This window comes from Agelaius tricolor, unplaced genomic scaffold (genome assembly GCF_023055355.1).
Source record: "Agelaius tricolor isolate 1412-34295 unplaced genomic scaffold, bAgeTri1.0.p SCAF_86, whole genome shotgun sequence".
NCBI lineage: Eukaryota > Metazoa > Chordata > Aves > Passeriformes > Icteridae > Agelaius > Agelaius tricolor.
The window spans coordinates 712,729-734,437 of NW_027269346.1; the positions used below are offsets into that span (position 1 = coordinate 712,729).

Sequence of the window (21,709 nt, forward strand, 5' to 3'; positions counted from 1 at the left end):
CTTTCCTTGGGCACTGCCAGGGATGCAGGGGCAGCCCCAGCTGCTCTGGCAATCCCAGCCCAGCCAGGAATTCCTCATTGCCAAGATCCCATCCCTGGCTGCCCTCTGGCACTGGGAGCCATTCCCTGGGTGCTGTCCCTGCAGGCCTTGGCCCCAGTCCCTCTGCAGCTCTCCTGGAGCCCCTGGAATGTGCTGGAAGCTCTCCCTGGAGCCTTCCCTTCTCCAGGGGAACACTCCCAGCTCTCCCAGCCTGGCAGGATCCATCCCAATCCCAACTCTCTGCACAGTCCATTGGAATCCAACTTTCCGTGATCCCTTTCCAAGCAAAGCAGTGCCTGGATCCAGTCCCTGAACCATTCCCTGGATTTCCCACTGGGAAACCTTTTATCCGCCTTTCTAAACTCCAGCCCTGTCCTGGTCCCACCAATCCCATGGGAACATCCCAAGTTCCTCCTCTAGCCAGGAAAATCCCTAAAGCACCAACAAATTCAGGGAATACACTGAAAATCCCGGTGTGTTTTCCACGGGATGGAGCAGCCACAATTCCAAGGGGATTCACTGGCACTGAGGGACTCTGGATCCCTCTGGATCTCCACACCTGGAGAATTCCAGATCCTCCTGATCCACACCTGGAGGGCTCCGGGATCCCTCTGGATCCACACCCAAAGAACCTCTGGAAGTTCCATGACCTGGAGGACTCCGGCTCCTCCTGACCCATACCTGGTAGAATTCCAAAACCCCTGGGCAATTCCCAAAATTCCCTGGGAAGGGGTGGAATTCCGGGAGGAGCTCACCTCGATCAGAAAGTCCCCCGTGCGCAATCCCGCTCTCCAGGCGACTCCTTCCACATCCACGGATTCCAGGTACTGCAGCGCTGGGAATGCTGGCGTGGGCGTGAACTCCTCGATCGGGGTCTCGGCTGGAAAACACAACAGGAAGGGGAACTGAGGGATTTCCAAGGAAATTCCGTAAGGGAAGGCTCAGCCCGTGCACAGCATTCCTAAAATCGTGGAATTACGGAGCTGGAAAAGCCTCGGAGTGCAACTGCTCCCAGCAGTGCCGAGGCCAGCCCCGATCCGTGTCCCCAAGTGCCACATCCATGGATTCATGGATTTGAATCCCAGCCCTTGTCCTGCCCCTGTTCCCACCTCAGTGATGGAATCCGAGGTGGAATCAGTATTGGAATCAATGATGGAATCAATGATGGAAATAATGAAGGAATTCAAGATGGAATCAATGATGGAAATAATGAAGGAATCCAAGATGGAATCAATAATGGAACTAATAATGGAATCAATGATGGAATCCAAGGTGGACTCAATGAAGGAATCAACAATGGAATCCAAGGTGGAACCAATAATGGAATCAATTATGGAATTATGAGTTGGAAAATCCTTCGGAGAGCATCAAATCCAAGTGTTCCCAGCAGTGCCGAGGCCAGCCCCGATCTGTGTCCCCAAGTGCCACATCCATGGATTCATGGATTTGAATCCCAGCCCTTGTCCTGCCCCTGTTCCCACCTCAGTGATGGAATCCGTGGTGGAATCAGTATTGGAATCAATGATGGAAATAATGAAGGAATCCAAGATGGAATCCAATATGGAATCAATAATGGAATCCAAGAAGGAATCAATGATGGAATCCAAGATGGAATCAATGAAAGAATCCAAGATGGAATCAATAATGGAACTGATGATGGAATCAATGATGGTACTAATAATGGAATCAATGAAGGAATAAAGAAGGAATCCAAGATGGAATCCAAGATGGAATCAATGAAGGAATCCAAGATGGAATCAATAATGGCACTAATAATGGAATCAATAATGGCACTAATAATGGAATCAGTGAAGGAATCAATGAAGGAATCAAAGAAGGAATCAATGATGGAATCCAGGATGGGATAAACAATGTACTCAGTCATGGAACTAACAATGGAATCAATGACGGAACCAATAATAGAATCAGTCATGGAATCAATGCTGGAGTCACGGAGTCATTTGGGTCGGAAAATCCCTTGGAGAACATCAAATCCAACCGTTCCCAGCACTGCCGAGGCCACCCCCGATCCATGTGCCCAAGTGCTGCATCCACATGGATTTGGATCCCACCAGGAACGGGGATTCCCTGGACACCTCCAGGGACGGCGACTCCAGAGCTCCCTGGGCAGCCCCTGCCAAGGCCTGAGCCCTTTCCATGGAAAACGATCCCAAATCCCAGAGCTGAGCCTGCCCTGGCCCAGGCTGAGGCCGCTCCCTCTTTTCCCGGGGCTCATTCCCTGGAGCAGATCCCGATCCCCGCTGGCTCCTGGCAGGAGCTGGGCAGGCCCAGAAGGACATTCCCGATCCCTGCCCCGATCCCGGCAGAGCTGCCCTGGCCCCAGCCCGGGGCACATCCCACATTTCCCGGGCTCTCCCTGCACGGATCCCTGGGGGGCTCGGGGGCCCTTCCCGAGGCACTGCCGGCATTCCATGGGCCAGGATTCCACAATTCCCCAACCCTGGCGGGGCCTGCCTGGGAAGGACCCCCCAGCCCATCCCAAGGATCCCCCAGGATCCAGGAGATCCCACGGGCACGGCCCAGGAAGTTTTCCAAGCGTTTCCATTCCCAGGATCCGTGAACTTCACCCTGGGTCTATCCCAAACCTTTGGCTTCCAGAATGGATCCAGAGGATCCACCTGGACCCACATGAGCTCTGAAAAATGGGAGAAATTCCCACTGGGACAATCCAGCCTGAGGAAAATCCATCCATTCAATCCTTCCCACCCTCCTTATCCCAAGTTTTCCCTCATCCCTCTCACTTCCAGCCAAGTCCTTCCCACGGAGCCGCAGGGTCTCCTCATTCCCAAATCCGCCTGGAGCGGATCAGGAGCCAGGAGAAACTCTCATCCCTACAAATTATCCCAAGAAATGGATTTTTAGGAGCGGATGGATCCCAGATCCCCGAGGTGACCCCGGTGGCCTCTCCTTTGACGCCCTTCCAGCGACATTCCCAGCGTTCCCCTCCCTTCCCGCCAAACCAAGCCTCCGTTTCCACCCAGATCCAAGACTTTTCCTCCTCTCTCCGTTTTTTCTCCCACATTTTAGGCGGGATTTTTCCACTCCGGCACGGATCGCACCCAGGGAACCTTTCCCTGCCACCCCTCCCTGTGCTGAAGCTTCTCAGCTGCTTCCCACCAACGGCTTTCCACGATTTCTGCCTTTCCCGGGAGAAGTGGCAAACGCTTGACAGCTCATCCCTATTTTTAGACATTCCGACGGAATGTCGGAGCGCTCTCCAAACCCTCCAGGATCCTTCCAGGATCTCAGCTCCTGTGATCCCAGGATGCTCCAAGTGTCCGACCTGGCCTTGGACACGTCCAGGGATCCCAGCCATGGATTCTCTGGGATAAATTTCACGGAGCGAATCCCACATTCCCATGGATCCCACCGCATCCCATGCCCATCCATCCCCTGAGTTATCCATGTGTCATTCCAGGCACTTTTCCAGCTTTTTCCGTGGGCTGAGAGCCACCAGCCCACGGTGGGTGCACGTCGTGATCCAGGATTTGGGAAGCGCTGCCAGAGCCTGAAGGATTTGGCAAATGGGAAAATGCTCGGGAATTGGGAATTTTCTCCCTGTGGAATAATTCCAGGAGCAGAATTTTATCCAGGGGGGGACAAAGGGACACAGGGACAATTCCCACCATCCCAGATTTCTCCAGCCTGGCCTTGGGCACTGCCAGGGATGCAGGGGCAGCCCCAGCTGCTCTGGCAATTCCAGCCCAGCCAGGAATTCCTCATTGCCAGGATCCCATCCCTGGCTGCCCTCTGGCACTGGGAGCCATTCCCTGGGTGCTGTCCCTGCAGGCCTTGGCCCCAGCCCCTCTGCAGCTCTCCTGGAGCCCCTGCAGGCCTGGAATGTGCTGGAAGCTCTCCCTGGAGCCTTCCCTTGTCCAGGAGAACATTCCCAGTTTTTCAGAGGGAAGCTGATCCAACCCTCTGGATTTGCTCCGGGATTTCCAGGTCCTCCTGGTGTTGGGAGCACTGGAGCTCCCCCTGGAATGGTTTGGGTGGGAAGGGACCCAAATCCCACCCAATTCCAACCCTTGGACACTTCCCACGATCCCACGGTGCTCCAAGCCCTGTCCTGGCCTTAGGAATTTTTCTCCCAGGTTTTACAACCCCTGGGACTGGAGAAGGGAGAGCAGAAGGACATCCCTGCTCCCGGCAAATCCTGGGAATCCTGATCCGCCTCTCCCAGCTCAGCCATTCCCAAAACCAGTTTGGGACCAAACCCGATCCAGGGAATGCTCCAGGGGTGGAAATCATGGAAAATCTATCCCTAAATGCCCTCCCAGGGAAGAAATCCAATGGGAAGAGTCTCCCATCCAATGGGAGAACCAAACCAAAAAGTTGGGAATTAAATCCAGGAAGCTCCCACTGGGAATGAGGGGAATTCCCTGACCAGGAGGTTCAGTCTTTCCCACCAAAACTCCGGACTTAACTTCCGGTATTCTGGGAAGCGCTATCGGAACCCCTGAGGAGCCACCACGGCCCTGGCTGGGGAATTGGGAATTCCCGGGCCTAAATTCCCACAATTCCCAGCTGGAATTCCAGAGCCAGCTGCGGGAGAAGCCCTGGCAGAGCCGGGTCACCAGGAAGGCCTGGGAGCACCAAAATCCATCCTGGAGGGAACCAAATCCCATCCCGGGAACACCAAATCCCATTCAGGGGGACAAAATTCCATCCTGGAAGCACCAAATCCCATCCCAGGGACACCATATCCACCCTGGAGAACCAAATCCCATCCTGGGGAATGTCAATCCTGGAGGGACTAAATCCCAGCCTGGAGGGACTAAATTCCATCCTGGAAGCACCAAATTCCATTCTGGAAAAACCAAATTCCATCCTGGAAGCACCAAATCCTATCCTGGGAACAACAAATCTATCCCAGAGAACCAAATTCCATCCTGGGAACACCAAAATCCCATCCTGAGTGACCAAACCCAACCTGGGGAATCAAAACCCATCCTGAGAAACCAAATCCCATCCTGGGGAATCAAATTCCATCCTGGAAGCACCAAATTCCATCCTGGGGACACCAAAATCCCATCCAGGAGGACAAAATTCCATCCTGGAAGCACCAATTCCCATCCTGGTCATCCCTGGAGTGGTGAGGCAGTTGGAGCAGGTCCCCATCCCAGGGATCCCGGAAAGTTCCATACTCAGGGAATTCCCAAAGGATCCTTCAATCCTTGACGGATCCTGGCAAGCGCCAGAGCTCATGGAATTCCCAAAGGATCCACTGATTCCATAGATCCTGGCAAGTTCCGAGCTCAGGGAATTCCCACCTGGAATATCCAACCCCCAGTCCAGCTCCAGGCTGTTCCCTTTCCTCCTTTCCCTTGGGATTGGCTCCTTCAGAAGATCCACAGGAAGGAATAATCTTAGGAATTTTGGGAATGACCCGGATCTCTCCAGGCACACCAAGGAAAGCTCATCCCATCCAGCAAAAACTTGGATTCGTTCCCTTAATTTGGATTTCAGGACACATCCTTGTTTTCCATAAAATTGTGGAATGGGTTGGGTGGGAAGGGCCCTCAAAGCTCATCCCATTCCAGGATGGCATTCCATGATCCCAGGCTGCTCCAGCCCGGCCCTGGGCAATCCCAGGGGTCCAGGGAGAGCCACAGATTCCCCGGGAATTCCCAAGGGATTGGACGTGGGGCAAAGCCAGCTCTGAGAGCCGCAGGGGCTGGGATAAACGGGAATAACTCCGATCCCTGGGACGGAACGGGATGGGACGTTCCCCTCAGGAACTGGGAAGAGCCGGAGCTGGGATGGGCTGGGAAGGACCCCAGGGTGGGCAGGGCCTTTTCCCATGGAGTGGGAAAAATTCCAGGCAGGAATTTGCAGCAGGAAGAGCAAATTTCTTCAAGGATCATCCCAAAATCCGCCTCCCTCCCCCTGCCCGGGATGGAGCTCCAGCCCCACCTTTTCCAGCCCTGCCTTTTCCAGCCCCTCTTCCCTCTTTTCCCCACAGGCCTGGAGTGGTTTTCCAGGAAAATCCAAAGGGAGCAGTGGTGACAAGGACAGGGACAACTCTGAGTCTAAAATCCATGGAATTCCGGCCCAAAATCCATGGAATACCGGGATGAGGGGCTAGGAAATGGGGGGGATTCCAAGCCACTTCCCCAACTTGGGAATGCTTCTGCAGAGGGAGCATTCCCAGATTCTGGATCTTCCAGGCCAGGACCCCTCTGCACCCATGACCTCCCTGTGTCCCACAGAATTCCCAAATCCCACAGAATTCCCAAATCCCACATGCTCCATGCCCACTCCAAGCGCTTCCCTCAGCCTCAGCACATGAAGGGAAACCGGGAATGGCAGCAGAGCCAGGAAGGAAAAAAAAGAGGAAGAAAAACCCAGGGAATGGGATTAAATTTCCCATTTTTTTTCTGACACAAAAGCTGTGGGATTGATCCCAGGAAAAAACCCCATGGATGCCATTTTGGGCCCTGAAGTTTCACTTGGGGCTCCACGGATGGGAAATCCATAGGGAATGGGAGGGAAATTCCCACTGGGATGCAAACCTTGGGACAGGAGGGACAGGAGGGACAGAAATCCAGGAGTTCTCCTGGAAAATCCCATTCCAGCCTGGATCTGCAGCTCTTCCCAGCTTTCCTCCCACATGGAAAACAGCTCCGCTGTCCCTCTGCTCCTGGGAATGCCGGGGGTGGAGAGGTCCCTCCATCCCGAGCTTTTCCCGCCTCCTCTTCCCTAGATCCATAGGAACATTCCCAAGTCTCCAAGGGATTTTTTTTAATTTTTTTTTTTTTTTTTTTTTTGCAGCAAAAAGGTGGAATTCTGGCCAAAGGAGCCATGGGAAACTCCCAGGAAAGATCCCGGCCCTGGGAGAGCCCCGGGATGAGCCGGGAATGAGCTCCGGGGTGGGAGCAGCAGGAAAAGCTCTCCCGGTTTTCCCCAGGGATCCCAAAAGCCCCCGACTGTCCCCAGCCAAAATCCAGGGAAAAGCTCCGAGCACTCCAACCCCAGAAAGCCATGGATGGAGCTGGGCAGGGGCTGTTCACTCCCACAGGGAAAAGGAGTGAAAATTCCCAAAAATTCCAAGCAGCATCCACACCAAAATCCCCAGAAAGTGGGAAAGGAGAGGACAGAATGAGGGAAGGAAATCCCTTTGGAGCCCCCCAGGATTGCTGGGAATGGGGCTCTGGAGCTGAGCAGGGGCCACTCATCCCTCCGGGAAGCAAAGTGACAATTCCCAAAAATTCCAAGCAGCACCCACAGAAAATCTCCTGAAAATTCTGAGAGAGCCACAATGGCAGCAGGACACTGCACAGAACTGGAGAAATCCAGGGAAGAAAATCCCTTTGGAGCCCCTCCCCGGATAACCAGGAATGAGAATCCCGGGCTGTTCATTCCATGGGGGAAAAGAAGTGAAAATTCCCCAAAAATTCCAAGGCACCACCAGCACTAAAACCCCCAAAATTCCGAGAGAGCCACAATGGCAGCAGGACACGGCACAGAACTGGAGAGAACCGGAGAAATCCAGGGAAGAAAATCCCCTTGGAGCCCCCCAGGATTACTGGGAATGAGAATCCTGAGCCGTTCATCCCTCAGGGAAAAGCAGCGACAATTCCCAAAAATTCCAAGCCACCAGCACCAAAGCCCCTGCAAAACCCCAAATCCACAACCCCAGACCAAGACACCGAACAAGCCAGGGAGGAAAATCCCCCTGGAGCCTGGGAATGAGAATCCCGGGAATGAGAATCCTGAACTGTTCATGCCTCAGGGAAAAGCAGCGACAATTCCCAAAAATTCCAAGGCACCACGAGCAGCACCTGCCCAAAAATGTGAGGGAGCCACGATGGCAGCAGGACACGGCACTGAGCCGGAGAAATCCGGGGAGGAAAATCCCCTTGGAGCCCCCCCAGGATTGCTGGGAATGGGGCTCCGGAGCCATTCATTCTCCCAGGGAAAGGGAGCAAAAATTCCCCAAAAATTCCAAGGCACCATGAGCAGCACCAGCACCACAACCCCCGAAATTCTGCGGGAGCCACGATGGCAGCAGGACACGGCACTGAGCCGGAGAAACCCGGGGAGGAAAATCCCCTTGGAGCCCCCCAGGATTGCTGGGAATGAGGATCCCGAGCCGAGCAAGGGCTGCTCATTTCCACAGGGAAAAGGAGTGAAAATTCCTACAAATTCCAAGGCATCACCAGCACCAGACCTCCCCCCCCAAAACCCCAAATCCACAACCCCAGACCACGACACTGAACGAGCCGGGGAGGAAAATCCCTCTGGAGCCTGGGAATGAGAATCCCAGGAATGAGAACCATGAGCCATTCGTTCTCCCAGGGAAAAGCAGCGACAATTCCCAAAAATTCCAAGGCACCACCAGCACCAAAAACCCCCGAAATTCCGAGAGAGCCACGATGGCACCAGGACACGGCATTGAACCGGAGAAACCCGGGGAAGAAAATCCCTTTGGAGCCCCCCAGGATGGCTGGGAATGGGGCTCCGGAGCTGAGCAGGGGCTGCTCATTCCCTCAGGGAAGTGAACTGAATATTCCCAAAAATTCCAAGGCACCATGAGCAGCACCAACCAGCACCACAACCCCCGGAACTCCAAACCCACAACCCCAGACCAGGCCACCGAACCGAGCCAGGGAAGGAAAATCCCTTCAGAGACCCGCAGGATTAGCGGGAATGAGAACCCTGAGCCGTCCATTCCCTGACGGAGAAGGAGTGAAAATTCCCAAAAATCCCGAGGCACCGCCAGCACCAAACCAAAACCCGAAACCCCAAACCCACGACCCCATTCCACGCCACCGCCCCAGCCCGATCCCCGCCAGCGCTGCACAACCACGCCGGAAAAAATCCACGGGAAAAAAAACCCAAAAAACCCTGGGAAAAAAAAAAAAACCGGAAAAAAAGAGAAATCCTGGGAAAAAACGCCTGGAAAAGCGGATCCGGGCTTACCTTTGGCCCCGCGCAGGACGAAGCCGAAGCCCTCATGCTCCCGCTTCTGCAGCACGGCCGTCTTCTCCTCGATGATGTAGTCACTGGGCAGGAAAGAGCACAAGAGAATGATGCCAGGGTTAGAGCGCAGCACCATCGCTGCCAGCGCCGTGGCCGCTGCCACCAGCCGGGGGTGGCCCTGTCACCAGCCGGGGGTGGCCTTTGTCACCAGCCAGGGGTGGCCTCTGTCACTCTTCGCATCCAGCCTTTCATCTCCGCAGGGATCGCTGCTTCCCCTCCCCTTCTTTCTCTTTCTTTCTTTCTCTCTCTCTCTTTTTTCTTTTTCTTGGTTTTTTTTTTTTCTTTTTTTCCTCCTGGATTTTTTTTTTTTTTTTTCGCCCAAAGTCACACCAAAAAGACGGAAGCGACTTTTGCCTCGGCGTGGAGGAGGAGGAGGAAAAGGAGGAAAAGGAGGAGGAGGAGGGAATTAAAAAAAAAAAGAAGAAGCAGCAGAAGAAATCGTGGATGTTCCCTGCTGCCCACCGGGCCCCTCGCAGTCACCTGCAGAGGAATGCAGGGATACGGAGCCCTCGCAGGAATGCAGGGATAACGGAGCCCACGCAGGAATTTCGGGAATTTCGGGATCCGGAGCTTCGCCCGTCAAACGCGGAGCCCCATCGGGAATCGTCTCTTCCCACACTTGCCAAGCGCGTCTCCCGCGGGAATAAAAACCGGGATTCTTGGATGGAAGCGGCGCTGCCTCCTCGCCGCTGGCCGGGCAGGAGCGGGGCAGAGTTTAAATCCTCATCCCGGCGGATTCGATCCCAAAATTTCCCCCCCTCGGGCGTTGCTAAGTGACGGATTGCCAGGAGCTGGGGGGAAGGAGCATCCTTGGGAAAAGCCGGGAATGATCCAGCGATGGATGGAGGGAGGGAGGGAGGGAGGGATGGAGCCCCCTCCCCAGATGGGCTCTAGGAGCGGCGGGAGGGGGCGGCGGCCGCAGGTCCCTCCCAGCGGAGCCGCAGGGGTGACATCAGAGCCGGGATAATCCGGGAGCGCCGGGAAGGAGCTTGGGAAGGAGCCGGGAAGTGGGAGCCAGAGCGGGAGGGAGCGAGGGGAGGGATGGGAACGGAGCTTGGGAGGGATGGGAACAATGGGAGGGATGGGGAGATGGAAAAGATTTGGGAATACTGGGGAGGGATGGGAACAACGGGAGGGATGGGAACAACGGGAGAGATGGGAACAATGGGAGGGATGGGGAGATGGAAAAGATTTGGGAATATAGGGGAGGGATGGGAACAATGGAAGGGATGAGGAGGGATAGAGAGATGGAAAAGGATGGGAGGGATGGGAACAATGGGAGGGATGGGGGGATGGAAAAGGTTTGGGAATATTGGGGAGGGATGGGAGGGTTGGGAACAACAAGAGGGATGGAAAAGGTTTGGGAATATTGGGGAGGGATGGGAACGGATGGGAACAATGGGAGGGATGAGGAGGGATGGAGAGATGGAAAAGGATGGGAGGGATGGGAACAATGGGAGGGATGGGGGGATGGAAGAGGTTTGGGAATATTGGGGAGGGATGGGAGGGTTGGGAACGGATGGGAGGGATGGAGAGATGGAAGGGGTTTGGGAATATTGGAGACAGATGGGGAACAATGGGAGGGGTGGGAATGATTTGGAATATTGGAGAGGGATGGGAAGGGACAGGAACAATGGGGAGGGATGGAAAAGGATTGGGAATACTGGAGAGGGATAAAGAGGGATGGGGAACAATGGGAGGGATGGGAACAATGGGAGGGATGGGAATGGATGGGAGGGATGAGGAGGGATGGAGAATTGGGAATATTGGAGAGGGATGGGGAAAGATGGGGAATAATGGGAGGGATGGGAAACGTTTGGGAATATTGGAGAGGGATGGGAGGGATGGGGAAGGATGGATGAGGAGGGATGGAGAAGAATTTGGAATATCGGAGAGGGATAAGGAGGGATGGGAACAATGGGAGGAATGATTGGGAGGGATGGGAGAGATGAGGAGGGATGGAAAAGAATTGGGAATATGGGAGAGGGATGGGGAGAGATGGGGAACAATAGGAATGATTGGGAGGGATGGAGAGATGGGAATGGATGGGAGGGACAGGAAAGGGCGAGGAATGTTGGGAAATGATTGGGAATCTCGGAAAGGGATGGGGAGGGATGGGGACAATGGGAGGGATGGGGAGGGATGGGGAATGGTTGGGAATATTGGAAAGGGACGGGGAGGGATGGGAGAGATGAGGAGTGACTGGGAACAATGGGTATGTTGGGGAGGGATGGGGAATTATTGGGAATTATTGGGAATATTGGAGAGGGATGGGAAGGGATGGGGAGAGTCGGGAACAATGGGAATGTTGGGGAGGGATTGGGAGAGATGGGAGCAATGGGATCAGTGGAAGCGCTGGGAATGTTGGGAAGTGTTGGGGAGTGATGGAAGCAATGGGAATGGTGGGGAATGTTGGGAACGACAGGAACGATGGGGAGTGATGGGAATAATGGGGAACAATGGGAATGATGGGAGTGATGGGAATGATGGGAGTGATGGGAATGATGGGGAATGATGGGAGTGATGGGAATAATGGGGAACAATGGGAATGATGGGAGTGATGGGAAGAGATGGAAAATCATGGAAGTGTTTGGAAGGGATTGATGGGAGGGGTGGGGATCTCTGGAATTGGCAGGGGGAATTCCCCATGGATCCATTCCCAAGGCACAGGAAGGGACTGGAATTCCGCTGGGGAATGAGGGGCGGGGCTGGGCCTGGCCGGCTCCTCCAGAGGGAAAACCTCAGATCCCCGGGAATCCTGGGAGAGAACACTGGGAATACCAGGAAGGAAAAGATCCCTGACAGGAAAACCTTGGATTTCCTGGATCACTGGGAGGGAATGGATTCCTGCCGGGAACACTTTGGGAATCCATTCCACAGGGAGACAGCTCCTAATCCCGGAGCGTTTTCCCGCTTCCCAACTCCTGGAATCATGACATGCACCCACTGTGGGCTGGTGGCTCCCCTGCTCTTGGGATGGTGGGATGGGATTCATGGAATCATGGGAAAAGCTGGAAAAGCTCCGGGCTGGAGCAACATTATTCCATGGAAATGGGAATGTGGAGGGAGGGAGGGAAGGAAGGAAAACTCTTCCTGGAAAGGTTTCTCTGGAATGCCAGCGGGAGCATTCCCAAGCCTCTGGAACTGTCTGGGGGCAGCAGCTTTTGGGATCAGTTCCCGCTTTCAGGGAGTGTCAGGAATTCTGGGAATCATGGAAGGGTTTGGGGGGTGGGAAGGGACTCCAAGCTCCTGGAATTCCATCCCATTCCGGGATCCCGGGCTGCTCCAACCCGGCCTGGGAAGCTTCCAGGGATCCAGGGGAATCCATGATCCCATTCCTCAGACAAAACGGGTTGGGAAAGTCTCAGTTCCATGGAAAACTGGGAATTGGAGCCTGAGGACACCGGAGTGGCTCCGTGGAGCTGCTTTTCCCATTCTATGGGAAAGAGAGAGCATGGACAGATGGGATTTGGGAAGGAATTCCTGGCCGGGAGGGTGGGGAGGGGCTGGGATGGAATTCCAAGGGTTGGAATTGGGCGGGATTTCAGCTCCATTCCCACCCAACCCATTCCAGGATTCTCCCATGGAATTTCCATTTACCTTCCCAGCCCTGGAGATGTCCAGGGAATTCCCGGAATTCCAGCTCCGGGTTGGGAATCAGGCCCAGCTTGGCCTCAGTGGCCTCGGAGGGCTTTTCCCACCTCAGGAATTCCATGGAATTCAGGATTTCTCCAGCAGCTTCAGCCAAACTCCAATTTTCCTTGAGGAATCCAAAAATTCCCAGGGGAGTGGAATCCCTCTCCAGCCACTCCAACATTCCAGCGTTTCCCTGGGAAGCTGGGACACCTTCCGATGGCTTTCCCCATGGGAATATCCAAGTAGATCCATGAAAACTGATTTTCCTTCCCAATTTCCCCCATTTTCCTTTAGAACCCCAGGATTGGGGTTGGAAAAGGGACTCAGGATCATTCCATGGGGCCGGGACAATTCCCGCTATCCCAGGCTGCCCCAGGGTTGTTTTCCCAACCTGGAATTCTTCCAGGCATCTCCTGGCTGCCTTTTCCGGCTGCTCCCCAAACTTTGGGAATGCGGGTGGAGCGTTACCTCCGCGGGATCATCGGCGTCACCGGGAATGTGGGCGGGATCCAGGTGTGGGATCCGAGCCCGGAGCCGTCACCGGAGCCTCGGGAAGCGTGGGAGCCCGGGATGAATCACGCTCCATTGATTCCTGCAGATTCCATGGATTCTAAAAGGAGCTGGAATTGCCGGGGGCGGTGCTGAGACCAACGCCCACCTTTAACTCCCGGTGTTCCGCAGGGACGGAGAATTCCTGGGATTCCGGCTCCCGTTCCAGGTTTTCCGCTCGGCCTTGGGCCCCCAAGGGTGGAATGGCGGTGGCCTCTGCCGGAATTCCTTCCCCAGTCCTTTTCCATGGGTTTTCCGTGGTTTTGTCTGATCCAAACCTGGCCTTTAACTCCCAGCATTCCACAGGGACAGGGAACATTCCAGCTCCCATTCCAGGTCCCATTCCTGGGATTCCAGCTCCCATTCCAGGTTTTCCGCTCGGCCTCGGGCGCCAAAGGACAGGAGGGTGGTGCCTCTCCAGGAATTCCTGTTCCAATCTTTTCCCATGGTTTTTCTTTTTTTCTTTCCCATAGTTCTCCTTGATCCAATGCCCACCTTTAACTCCCAGCATTCCACAGGGACAGGGAAAATTCCAGCTCCCATTCCCAATCCCATTCCCGGTCCCATTCCCAATCCCATTCCGGGTCTCATTCCAGGTTTTCCACTCGGCCTCAGGCACCAAAGGGCGGGATTGGGATGGTTCTGGCCTCTCCTGGAATTCCTGTTCCAAACCTTTTCCCAATCTTTTTCCACATGGTTTCCATAGTTTTGCCTGATCCAAACCTGTCCTTTAACTCCCAGCGTTCCACAGGGACAGGGAAAATTCCAGGTCCCATTCCGGGTCCCCTTCCAGGTCCCATTCCTGATCCAATTCCAGGTTTTCTGCTCAGCCTTGGGCACCAAAGGATGGAATGGCGGTGGATTCTCCAGGAATTCCTTTTCCAAGCCTTTTCCATGGGTTTTCCATCGTTTTGCCTGATCCAAAGCCCACCTTTAATTCCCGGTGTTCCACAGGGACAGGGAGAATTCCAGATCCCATTCCCGATCCCATTCCGGGTCCCATTCCAGGTGGAATTCCAATGAAAACTCAGCCCCTTTGGATGGGGGAATTCCAGCTTTGGGAAACACGGGAAGGAATTCCCAGATTTCCAGAGGGATGGGAGAAGAGGCAACAACGCCATGGAAATCTCAGGAATTACAGGGAAATCCAAGGAAAACTTTTCTCAGTGGAAGCTCAGCTCCCTTTCCCTGTAGAATTCCCATTCTCGGAAACACGGGAAGGAATTCCCAGATTTCCCAGCTCCAGGAAAATTATTCTGTAATTCCCTAATCCCAACCTCCATTATTCCATAATCCCATCATTCCAACCGCCCTCATTCCACAATTTTCTGTCTCCACGCATTTTTCCAGCCTCAGCATTCCAGGGTCGAGAAATCCCCTTTTCCCCCCTCCGTGTTTTTCACGTTTTCCACGTTTTCCCTGTTTTCTGGTGAAGTCCCTCTCCCTAATCCCTGACACAAATCCGGGATTGGCTCCTGCTCCCGATTTTTCCCCTTCCCAGCTGCTCCCAGCTTTAATACTCAAATTAATTTGGAGCCTCTTTAATCCCCGCCTTTAATTCCGAGGGCAATTCCCACCGGGATTTCTCTCCCGGATAAAGCCGAGCTCAGATTCGTCTCCTCCGGGTAAATTTTTCTGTCCCGTAATTCGCATTCCCAGATTTTGGGAATGACCAGAACGTTGGAAGCATCCATAACATCCCGGCTCTGGAGCGGCCCCTGCTCCTCCTTGGAGGGATTCCTGAATCCAAAGGAAATCTGGGAATGCTGGGAATCCCATCCCGGGAGGCTTTTTCCATCTCCAATCCGGATTTACCCCGAAATTCCTGGGGATGTCCCATCATTCCAAAGCATTCCATGATCCCACAATTCCATCATTCCCAACCATTCCATGTCCCACAGAATCCGCAATCCAGAATTTTGGGATTTTTCCCTTTCCCAACAATTCCCCAAACCCCCCAGATTTTCTCTGGGAGCTTCTTCCTGGAATTCAAACAATTCCCAAGGGATTTCCTGGAGCGGGACCAATCCAAGCCCTCCCTGTGGATCCAACCCCACTCCAGGCTTTTCCCAAGGTTTTTTCCGGATCCCGTTCCTTAAATTCGTCTTAAATTTGCCTTGGGCCAAGGAATGCTGCGGATCCATGGAATTCCGGGAATCTTGGAGCTCATCCGCAACATTTTCCTGCTTTTTTGAGCTCCTTATCCCAAATTTAGTTGGCCCTGAGCATTCCCAGCTCCAAGGAATTGGTGGAATTCTGGGGGTCTTCCCAAGCTTTTTTCCATGCTGGATACGGCGCCTTGAATTCCCCTTCCTGCCCCACTCCTCCATTGGAATTCCCGGGAATCTTTTCCCAGTGAAAAATTCCCAGGAATTCCAACTCCTGGCCCAAGAGCTCCTCCTGCTGTTTCCCCAGGATGTGATTCCCGAAGGAAAATTCCTTTGTCTGGGATTCCCATGGATTCAATCCTGTCCTTTCTTCCTCTGAACCAATGGAATTTCACCTCATCCATGAGTTCCCACTTTTTCCCGCTCTTCCCATGATCCCAGCAGGGATTTTTCAGAGCTTCCCTCCATTTTTCCCTCATTTTTTCCTCTTTCCTGATTTTTTCCAGGAACAGCCCCAGAGCAGCAAATCCTGGGAATTTTAAGGATCCACCCAAATCCCACAAATTCCTCGGAGTCGGGAATGCTCCCGGAAGCAAAATTTGGGATAAGGAGCTCAAAAAAAGCAGGAAAATGTTGTGGATGAGCTCCAAGATTCCCAGAATTCCACGGTTCTGCACAATTCCGTGGCTTCCAAGGAGGAAAAACCCCTCCTCTGGCTCCGATGGATTTGGGAATTCTGAAACTTCCCTGGAAAAAGGGAAAACGTCCCCATTCCAGAGGAAGCAGCCGCTCATCCCTCTGGGAATTCCAGAGCTCGGGGACATCCCCAAATCCAACCCTTCCTATTCCCGATCCCAAATCCACCAGGAGAAGCCGCAGTCCAGGAATGTCCCCCTGCTGTCCCACCTGGGAACGTGCTCACATTCCCAAACTCTTCTGGAACCTTGGATTCTCCACTGGGACTGGAGACAAGAATGGGAAACACTCCCAGACTTTTCCAGGATGTTGGATTCCCCCCTGGGACAGGAGCCTGGAATGGCATCACATTCCCAAACTTTGGATTCTCCATACGGGACGGGAGCCAGGAAGGGGAGCACATTCCCAAACTTTTCTGGAACCTTGGATCCTCCCATGGGACACGAGCTGGGAATGTTTCACATTCCCAAACTTCTCCACAACCTTGGATCATCCACTGGGATGTGTCAGGAATGGGAAACATTCCCAGAATTTTCCAGAACATTGGATCCTGGAATGTGAGCTGGGAATGTGAAACATTCCCAAATTTTTCCGGGACTTTGGATTCTCCACTGGGACATGAGCCAGGAATGGGGAAGCATTCCCAGACTTTGGATTCTCCAACGGGACAGGAGCCTGGAACGGCACAACACTCCCGGACTTTTCCGGGATGTTGGATTTTCCACTGGGAAACGAGGCAGGGATGGGAGCACATTCCCAAACTTCTCCAGAACCTCGGATCATCCATTGGGAAATGAGCTGGGAAAGGGAAACATTCCCAAACTTCTCTGGAATGTTGGATTCTCCACTGGGATAGGAGGTAGGAATGGGAAACGTTCCCAGAATTCTCCAGAACTTTGGATTCTCCATTAGAACATGAGCCCAGAATGGGAGCCCATTCCCAAACTTCTCCGGAACCTTGGATCCTTCCCTGGAACAGGAGCTGGGAATGGGAGCACATTCCCAAACTTTTCCAGAATGTTGGATCATCCGTTGGAATATGAGCACATTCCCAGAATTCCCCAAAACCTTGGATCCTGCCCAGGGACCTCCCCGCCTCTGGAATTCCTCCCACCGCCCAAAACTCCTGGAAAAATCCCCTTCCCGTGGAATTCCAAACCTCCGTGAGGAAAAGGGCGGGGTTTTTTCCATGGAAACGGGAATTCCTGGGATTCCCGGAATTCCCGGGAGCGGCTCCTTACCTGTGGGAGGTGAAGTTGTCGTAGGACCCGACGGTGTAGTGCCGGAAAAGCCGCTTGGTCCGGTCTTCCCTGGTTTCTGTGGGAAAAATCCACATCCCAAATTATTCCCGGCTTTTCCCGCCCTCCCCAATGGATCCACAAAGCCCAGGAATTCCATTCCAGGCAGGAATTTCTCCGTGGATGAGAGGCCCACGTGTGGCCGAGGAATTCCTGGGAATGTTGGAGCCGTTCCTGGAAATCATCCAGGGGGAAATTCCAGCAAAATTCCCTGGTGGAATGACAGAGGAGACTCAACCCTATGGAAACCCCAAATCCCACATTCCTGCCCCTCTTCCTTCCTTTTCCAGTGTTGGAATGGATGGGAAAAGCTAGGAATTCTGTGCTGTCCTGGAGGTCACCAGATCTCTGGGAATGCCGGAATTCTGAGGAAAACTGGGAATGAGGGAGAGAATCCCAAGGGAGCTGCCACATTCCCGCCCTGCTTCCATGCTTTTCCCACCTGGGAATGGATGGGAAGAAATGGGAATGATCCCTCTGGAGTTTTCCAGCCCTTTTCCCTGGATTAGCCTGGGGAAATCTTCACCGCTCCAAGGGCCTCCTGATTCCAGGGGGAAATTCCAAGGAAATGAAGAAGCCTGGGAAGCTCCCAGGTAACGGCAGCACAAGGAATTAAAGCAGGGAATTCTCTGCTTGGATCAGGATGGGAAAATCCTCACGGGTCTGAGGGGTCTCTGAGCCCAGAGGGAAATTCCAAGGAGAAGGAAAAACTCGGGAAGCTCCCGCTCGGCACCAGGAGACGGCAGCAGGGAGCAGCTGTGGAGCCGATCCAGGAATGAATCCCGAGGGAAGGGAAGGGAAGGGAAGGGGAAAGGAAAGGGGAAAGGAAAGGGGAAAGGGGAAAGGGGAAAGGGGAAAGGGGAAAGGGGAAAGGGGAAAGGGGAAAGGGGAAAGGGGAAAGGGGAAAGGGGAAAGGGGAAAGGGGAAAGGGGAAAGGGGAAAGGGGAAAGGGGAAAGGGGAAAGGAAAGGAAAGGAAAGGAAAGGAAAGGAAAGGAAAGGAAAGGAAAGGAAAGGAAAGGAAAGGAAAGGAAAGGAAAGGAAATTCCCAGCAGATCCTGAATTTCCAGACTTCGAATTCCCAGCAGATCCCGACAGCTCCACGAGCTGATCCATCCAGCCCTGGCCTTTCCCGGCACCTCCCATCCCACCAGGAATTCAGGAATTCCCTCATCCTTCGGAATTCCCGATCCCCCTCATCCCTTCTCCTCATCCCTCCGGACATTCTCCCTGATCCCCAGCCCCTCCCGGATCCCATTCCCGAGGAAAAGCCGGGATTTATGGGCTGTCCACGGCCCAGCGGCTCCGCTCCCTTCCCGGCTCCCAAAAATAGCCGCGCTTTTAATGGAGCCGTCACGGAGCCTCCGGAGCTGATGGATGGATCCGGGAGCAGCCGGGATCCGCAGGGACACGGAGCGGCTGAAATTAATGGGAATGAGCCCGAGGAGACCGGGATGGGATCCAGGAGATGGGATCTATGGGATCCATGGGATGGATGGGATCCATGGGATGGGATCTATGGGATGGATGGGATTTATGGGATCCATGGGATGGGATCCATGGAATGGGATGGAATGGGATCCATGGGATGGAATGAGATCCATGGGACAGGATCCATGGGATGGATGGGATATATGGGATCCATGGGATGGGATTGAATGAGATCCATGGGACGGGATGGGATCTGGGATAGGGGAAGGTTTCCACAGGGAATGGGATCAGGATGGGCTTTAAAGCCCTTCCCAACCTAAACATTCCTCGAATCCATGACCAAAACCCTTGGCAATTCAGGCCCAGAATAAATCTGGGATGTGCTTGGATCTGCCCAGGGAGGGAGGGTGCAGAAATTTGGGAAAAGCCCGGATTTCGGCATCCTGATTAAATCAGTGGGAAAGGATGAGCCTGGTTTTTTCTGGGATCATGGACAGCTGGAAAATCATCGGGAAGGACTCAGTGATTGGAGAAGGGATGGGATGGGATCCATGGGATATGGGTGGGATGGAATTCCATAGGATGCCCTTCCAGCGGGAATCTGGGAGCAGGGAATGCTGGGAAAAAGCTGGAAAACCAACCAGGAATGCCTCATCCTCTTTTTTTTTTTTCCCGGGAATCAATCCCGGGTCGCAAATAAGTTGGGAAAAAAATCCCCTTCGGAATGTGGGGAGATCCCTTTTCCTCCTGTCTGGAATTCTGGTTCCACTGAGAGTTTGGAGTTTGATGAATTCCATTTCAAGGGAAGATTCCTGATCCTTGAATTCTTGGGGAATGGGATTTTTCCTTCATTTATTTTGGACCCAGGCAGGGAATTGTGGAATCCCAGAATTCCAGAGGTTGGGAAAGAATTCCAAGGACACATAGTCTAAACTCGGCCCAATCCCAGTGGAATTCCAGGAATTCCTTGGAGACCTCCAGGGATGGGCACTCCAAACCTCTCTGGGCAGCCCCTGCCAAGGCCTGACCCCTCTTTCCATGGGGAAATTCCCAAAAATCCAATCCCAACTTCCCCTGGCCCAGCCTGAGGCAATTCCCTCTTTTCCTATCCCTTTTCCCTGGGAGCAGATCCCAATCCTGCCTCGGATCCTGGCAGGAAGTTGGGAAAAGGGATAAAACCCCCCCGGATCCTCCTTTTTCCAGGCATGGAAAATTCCTCCTCAGCAGAACAGGAATTCCTTTGGAATTCCGGAATTCCCATCAGAGCTGGGGCAGTTCCAGCCGATTCTGTGGATCATCCTGGATCTTCCTCTTTTCCAGGCAGGACAATCCCAGTTTTCCCAGCTTTTCCTCTGCTCCTATCCCAACCAATCCCAAACTCTCCATTCCCTGCAGAAGATCCTGAAGAGGAGTCCATGATTGGAACTCATCCCTCGGGATACAATTCCCACAATTCCCTGGAATTTGGAACCATTCCCTGCCTCCTGTCCCTCCACCCCTTAGAAATATTCCTGATATTCCCTGATATTTTCCTCTTTTCCACGGCCACTTCAGGCTCTGGATGCCACAGTTGGATCATCCTGGATTTTTCCTCTTTTCCAGGCTGACCAATCCCAATTTTCCCAGGTTTTTCTTCTGCTCCCACCCCTCCATCATCCCAAACTCTGCATTCCCTGATGGTGAATCCATGATTGGAATTCATCCCTTGGGATACGAATCCCACAATTCCTCTCCCCTCCCCGCTATGAAGGAGCGCTCTGCTGATTCCATTGGGAATTCCGGCCAGAATTCCAGGACAATGACCTCCAGCTACGCAATCCAAAATTTTCCCAGTTTTCCATCTGCTCCCATCCCAACCAATCCCAACCTCTCCATTCCCTGATGATGGATCCGTGATTGGAATTCATCCCTTGGGATACAGCTCCCACAATTCCCCTTCCCCCCGCACCTCACCGAAGGAGCGCTCTGCTGATTCCATCGGGAATTGTGTCTGGAATTCCGGGACACCCCGACCTTCTCCAACTGACCAGGCCAGATTTTCCCAGTTTTCCGCCTGCTCCCGTCCCGACCAACCCCAGCCCTTCCATTCCCTGACGGTGGATCCGTGGCCAGAGCAGATCCCTCGGGACACAAATCGGGAATTCCGGGAGACACCGACCTTGCCTGGAGTCGTACTGGCGCATCTGCACCTCCTCCACGCATTCCGCCGGGAACCAGCCGCTCCTGCCCTTCACGGAGCCTTCCCAGAATCCGCCCTCGCCGATGCTCAGCACTGCGGAAAACAGGGATCGGGAGTCAGGGGGGGAATCCCGGGAAAAGGGGGGGCTCGGGATGGAGGAGGCACCGCGGGAATCCGGGAGGCGAAGCCGGAGGGAATCTGAGGAGTGTGGAGCTTTCTGTGGGTTTAGTTCCTTCGGGAAAATCTGGAATTGCTGGGTTTTCCCACTCTGGATGCCAAAATTCCCATAATTTTCCCACTGAATCCCTGAATTTTCCCACTCCAGGCGCATACATTCCCAAAGTCCTGATTTTCCTCGCTCTGGATGCCACATTCCCAACTTTTCCCACTCTGGATCCCCAAATTACCAAACCGTCCCACTCATGACCAAATCCCAAATTTTCCAATTCTGGATACCCAAATCCTGATCTTTCACACTCCGGACACCCAAATTCCCAAATTGTCCCACCCTGGACACCCAAAGGACCAAATTTTCCCTCTCTGGATGCTAAAATTCCCAAAGAGTCCCACTCTAAATGCCTTAATTCCAAATTTTCTCAGTCTGGATCCCTGAATTTTCCCACTCTGGATGTCCGAATTCCCGAATTGTGCCACTCTGGATCCCCAGATCCCAGCAGCTCATTCCTGGTGTTCCCCAGGTGTGAATTCTCTCAGGAGTGTCCACATCCCAGAATTCCAGAGGCTGGAAAAGCCCTCCTGGATCACTGAG

General features: G+C 53.6%; 1 protein-coding gene across 1 annotated transcript in view; it reads right to left on the bottom strand.

Annotated features, from left to right (window-relative positions):
* Nucleotides 1-21,709, bottom strand: part of SHANK3 (SH3 and multiple ankyrin repeat domains 3) — a 100,275-nt gene that overhangs the window by 47,974 nt on the left and 30,592 nt on the right. Inside the window, 4 exon segments of the mRNA XM_071418409.1 lie at nt 795-919; nt 8,986-9,068; nt 17,276-17,351; nt 20,920-21,033. Coding sequence (XP_071274510.1) covers nt 795-919; nt 8,986-9,068; nt 17,276-17,351; nt 20,920-21,033 — 398 coding nt within the window.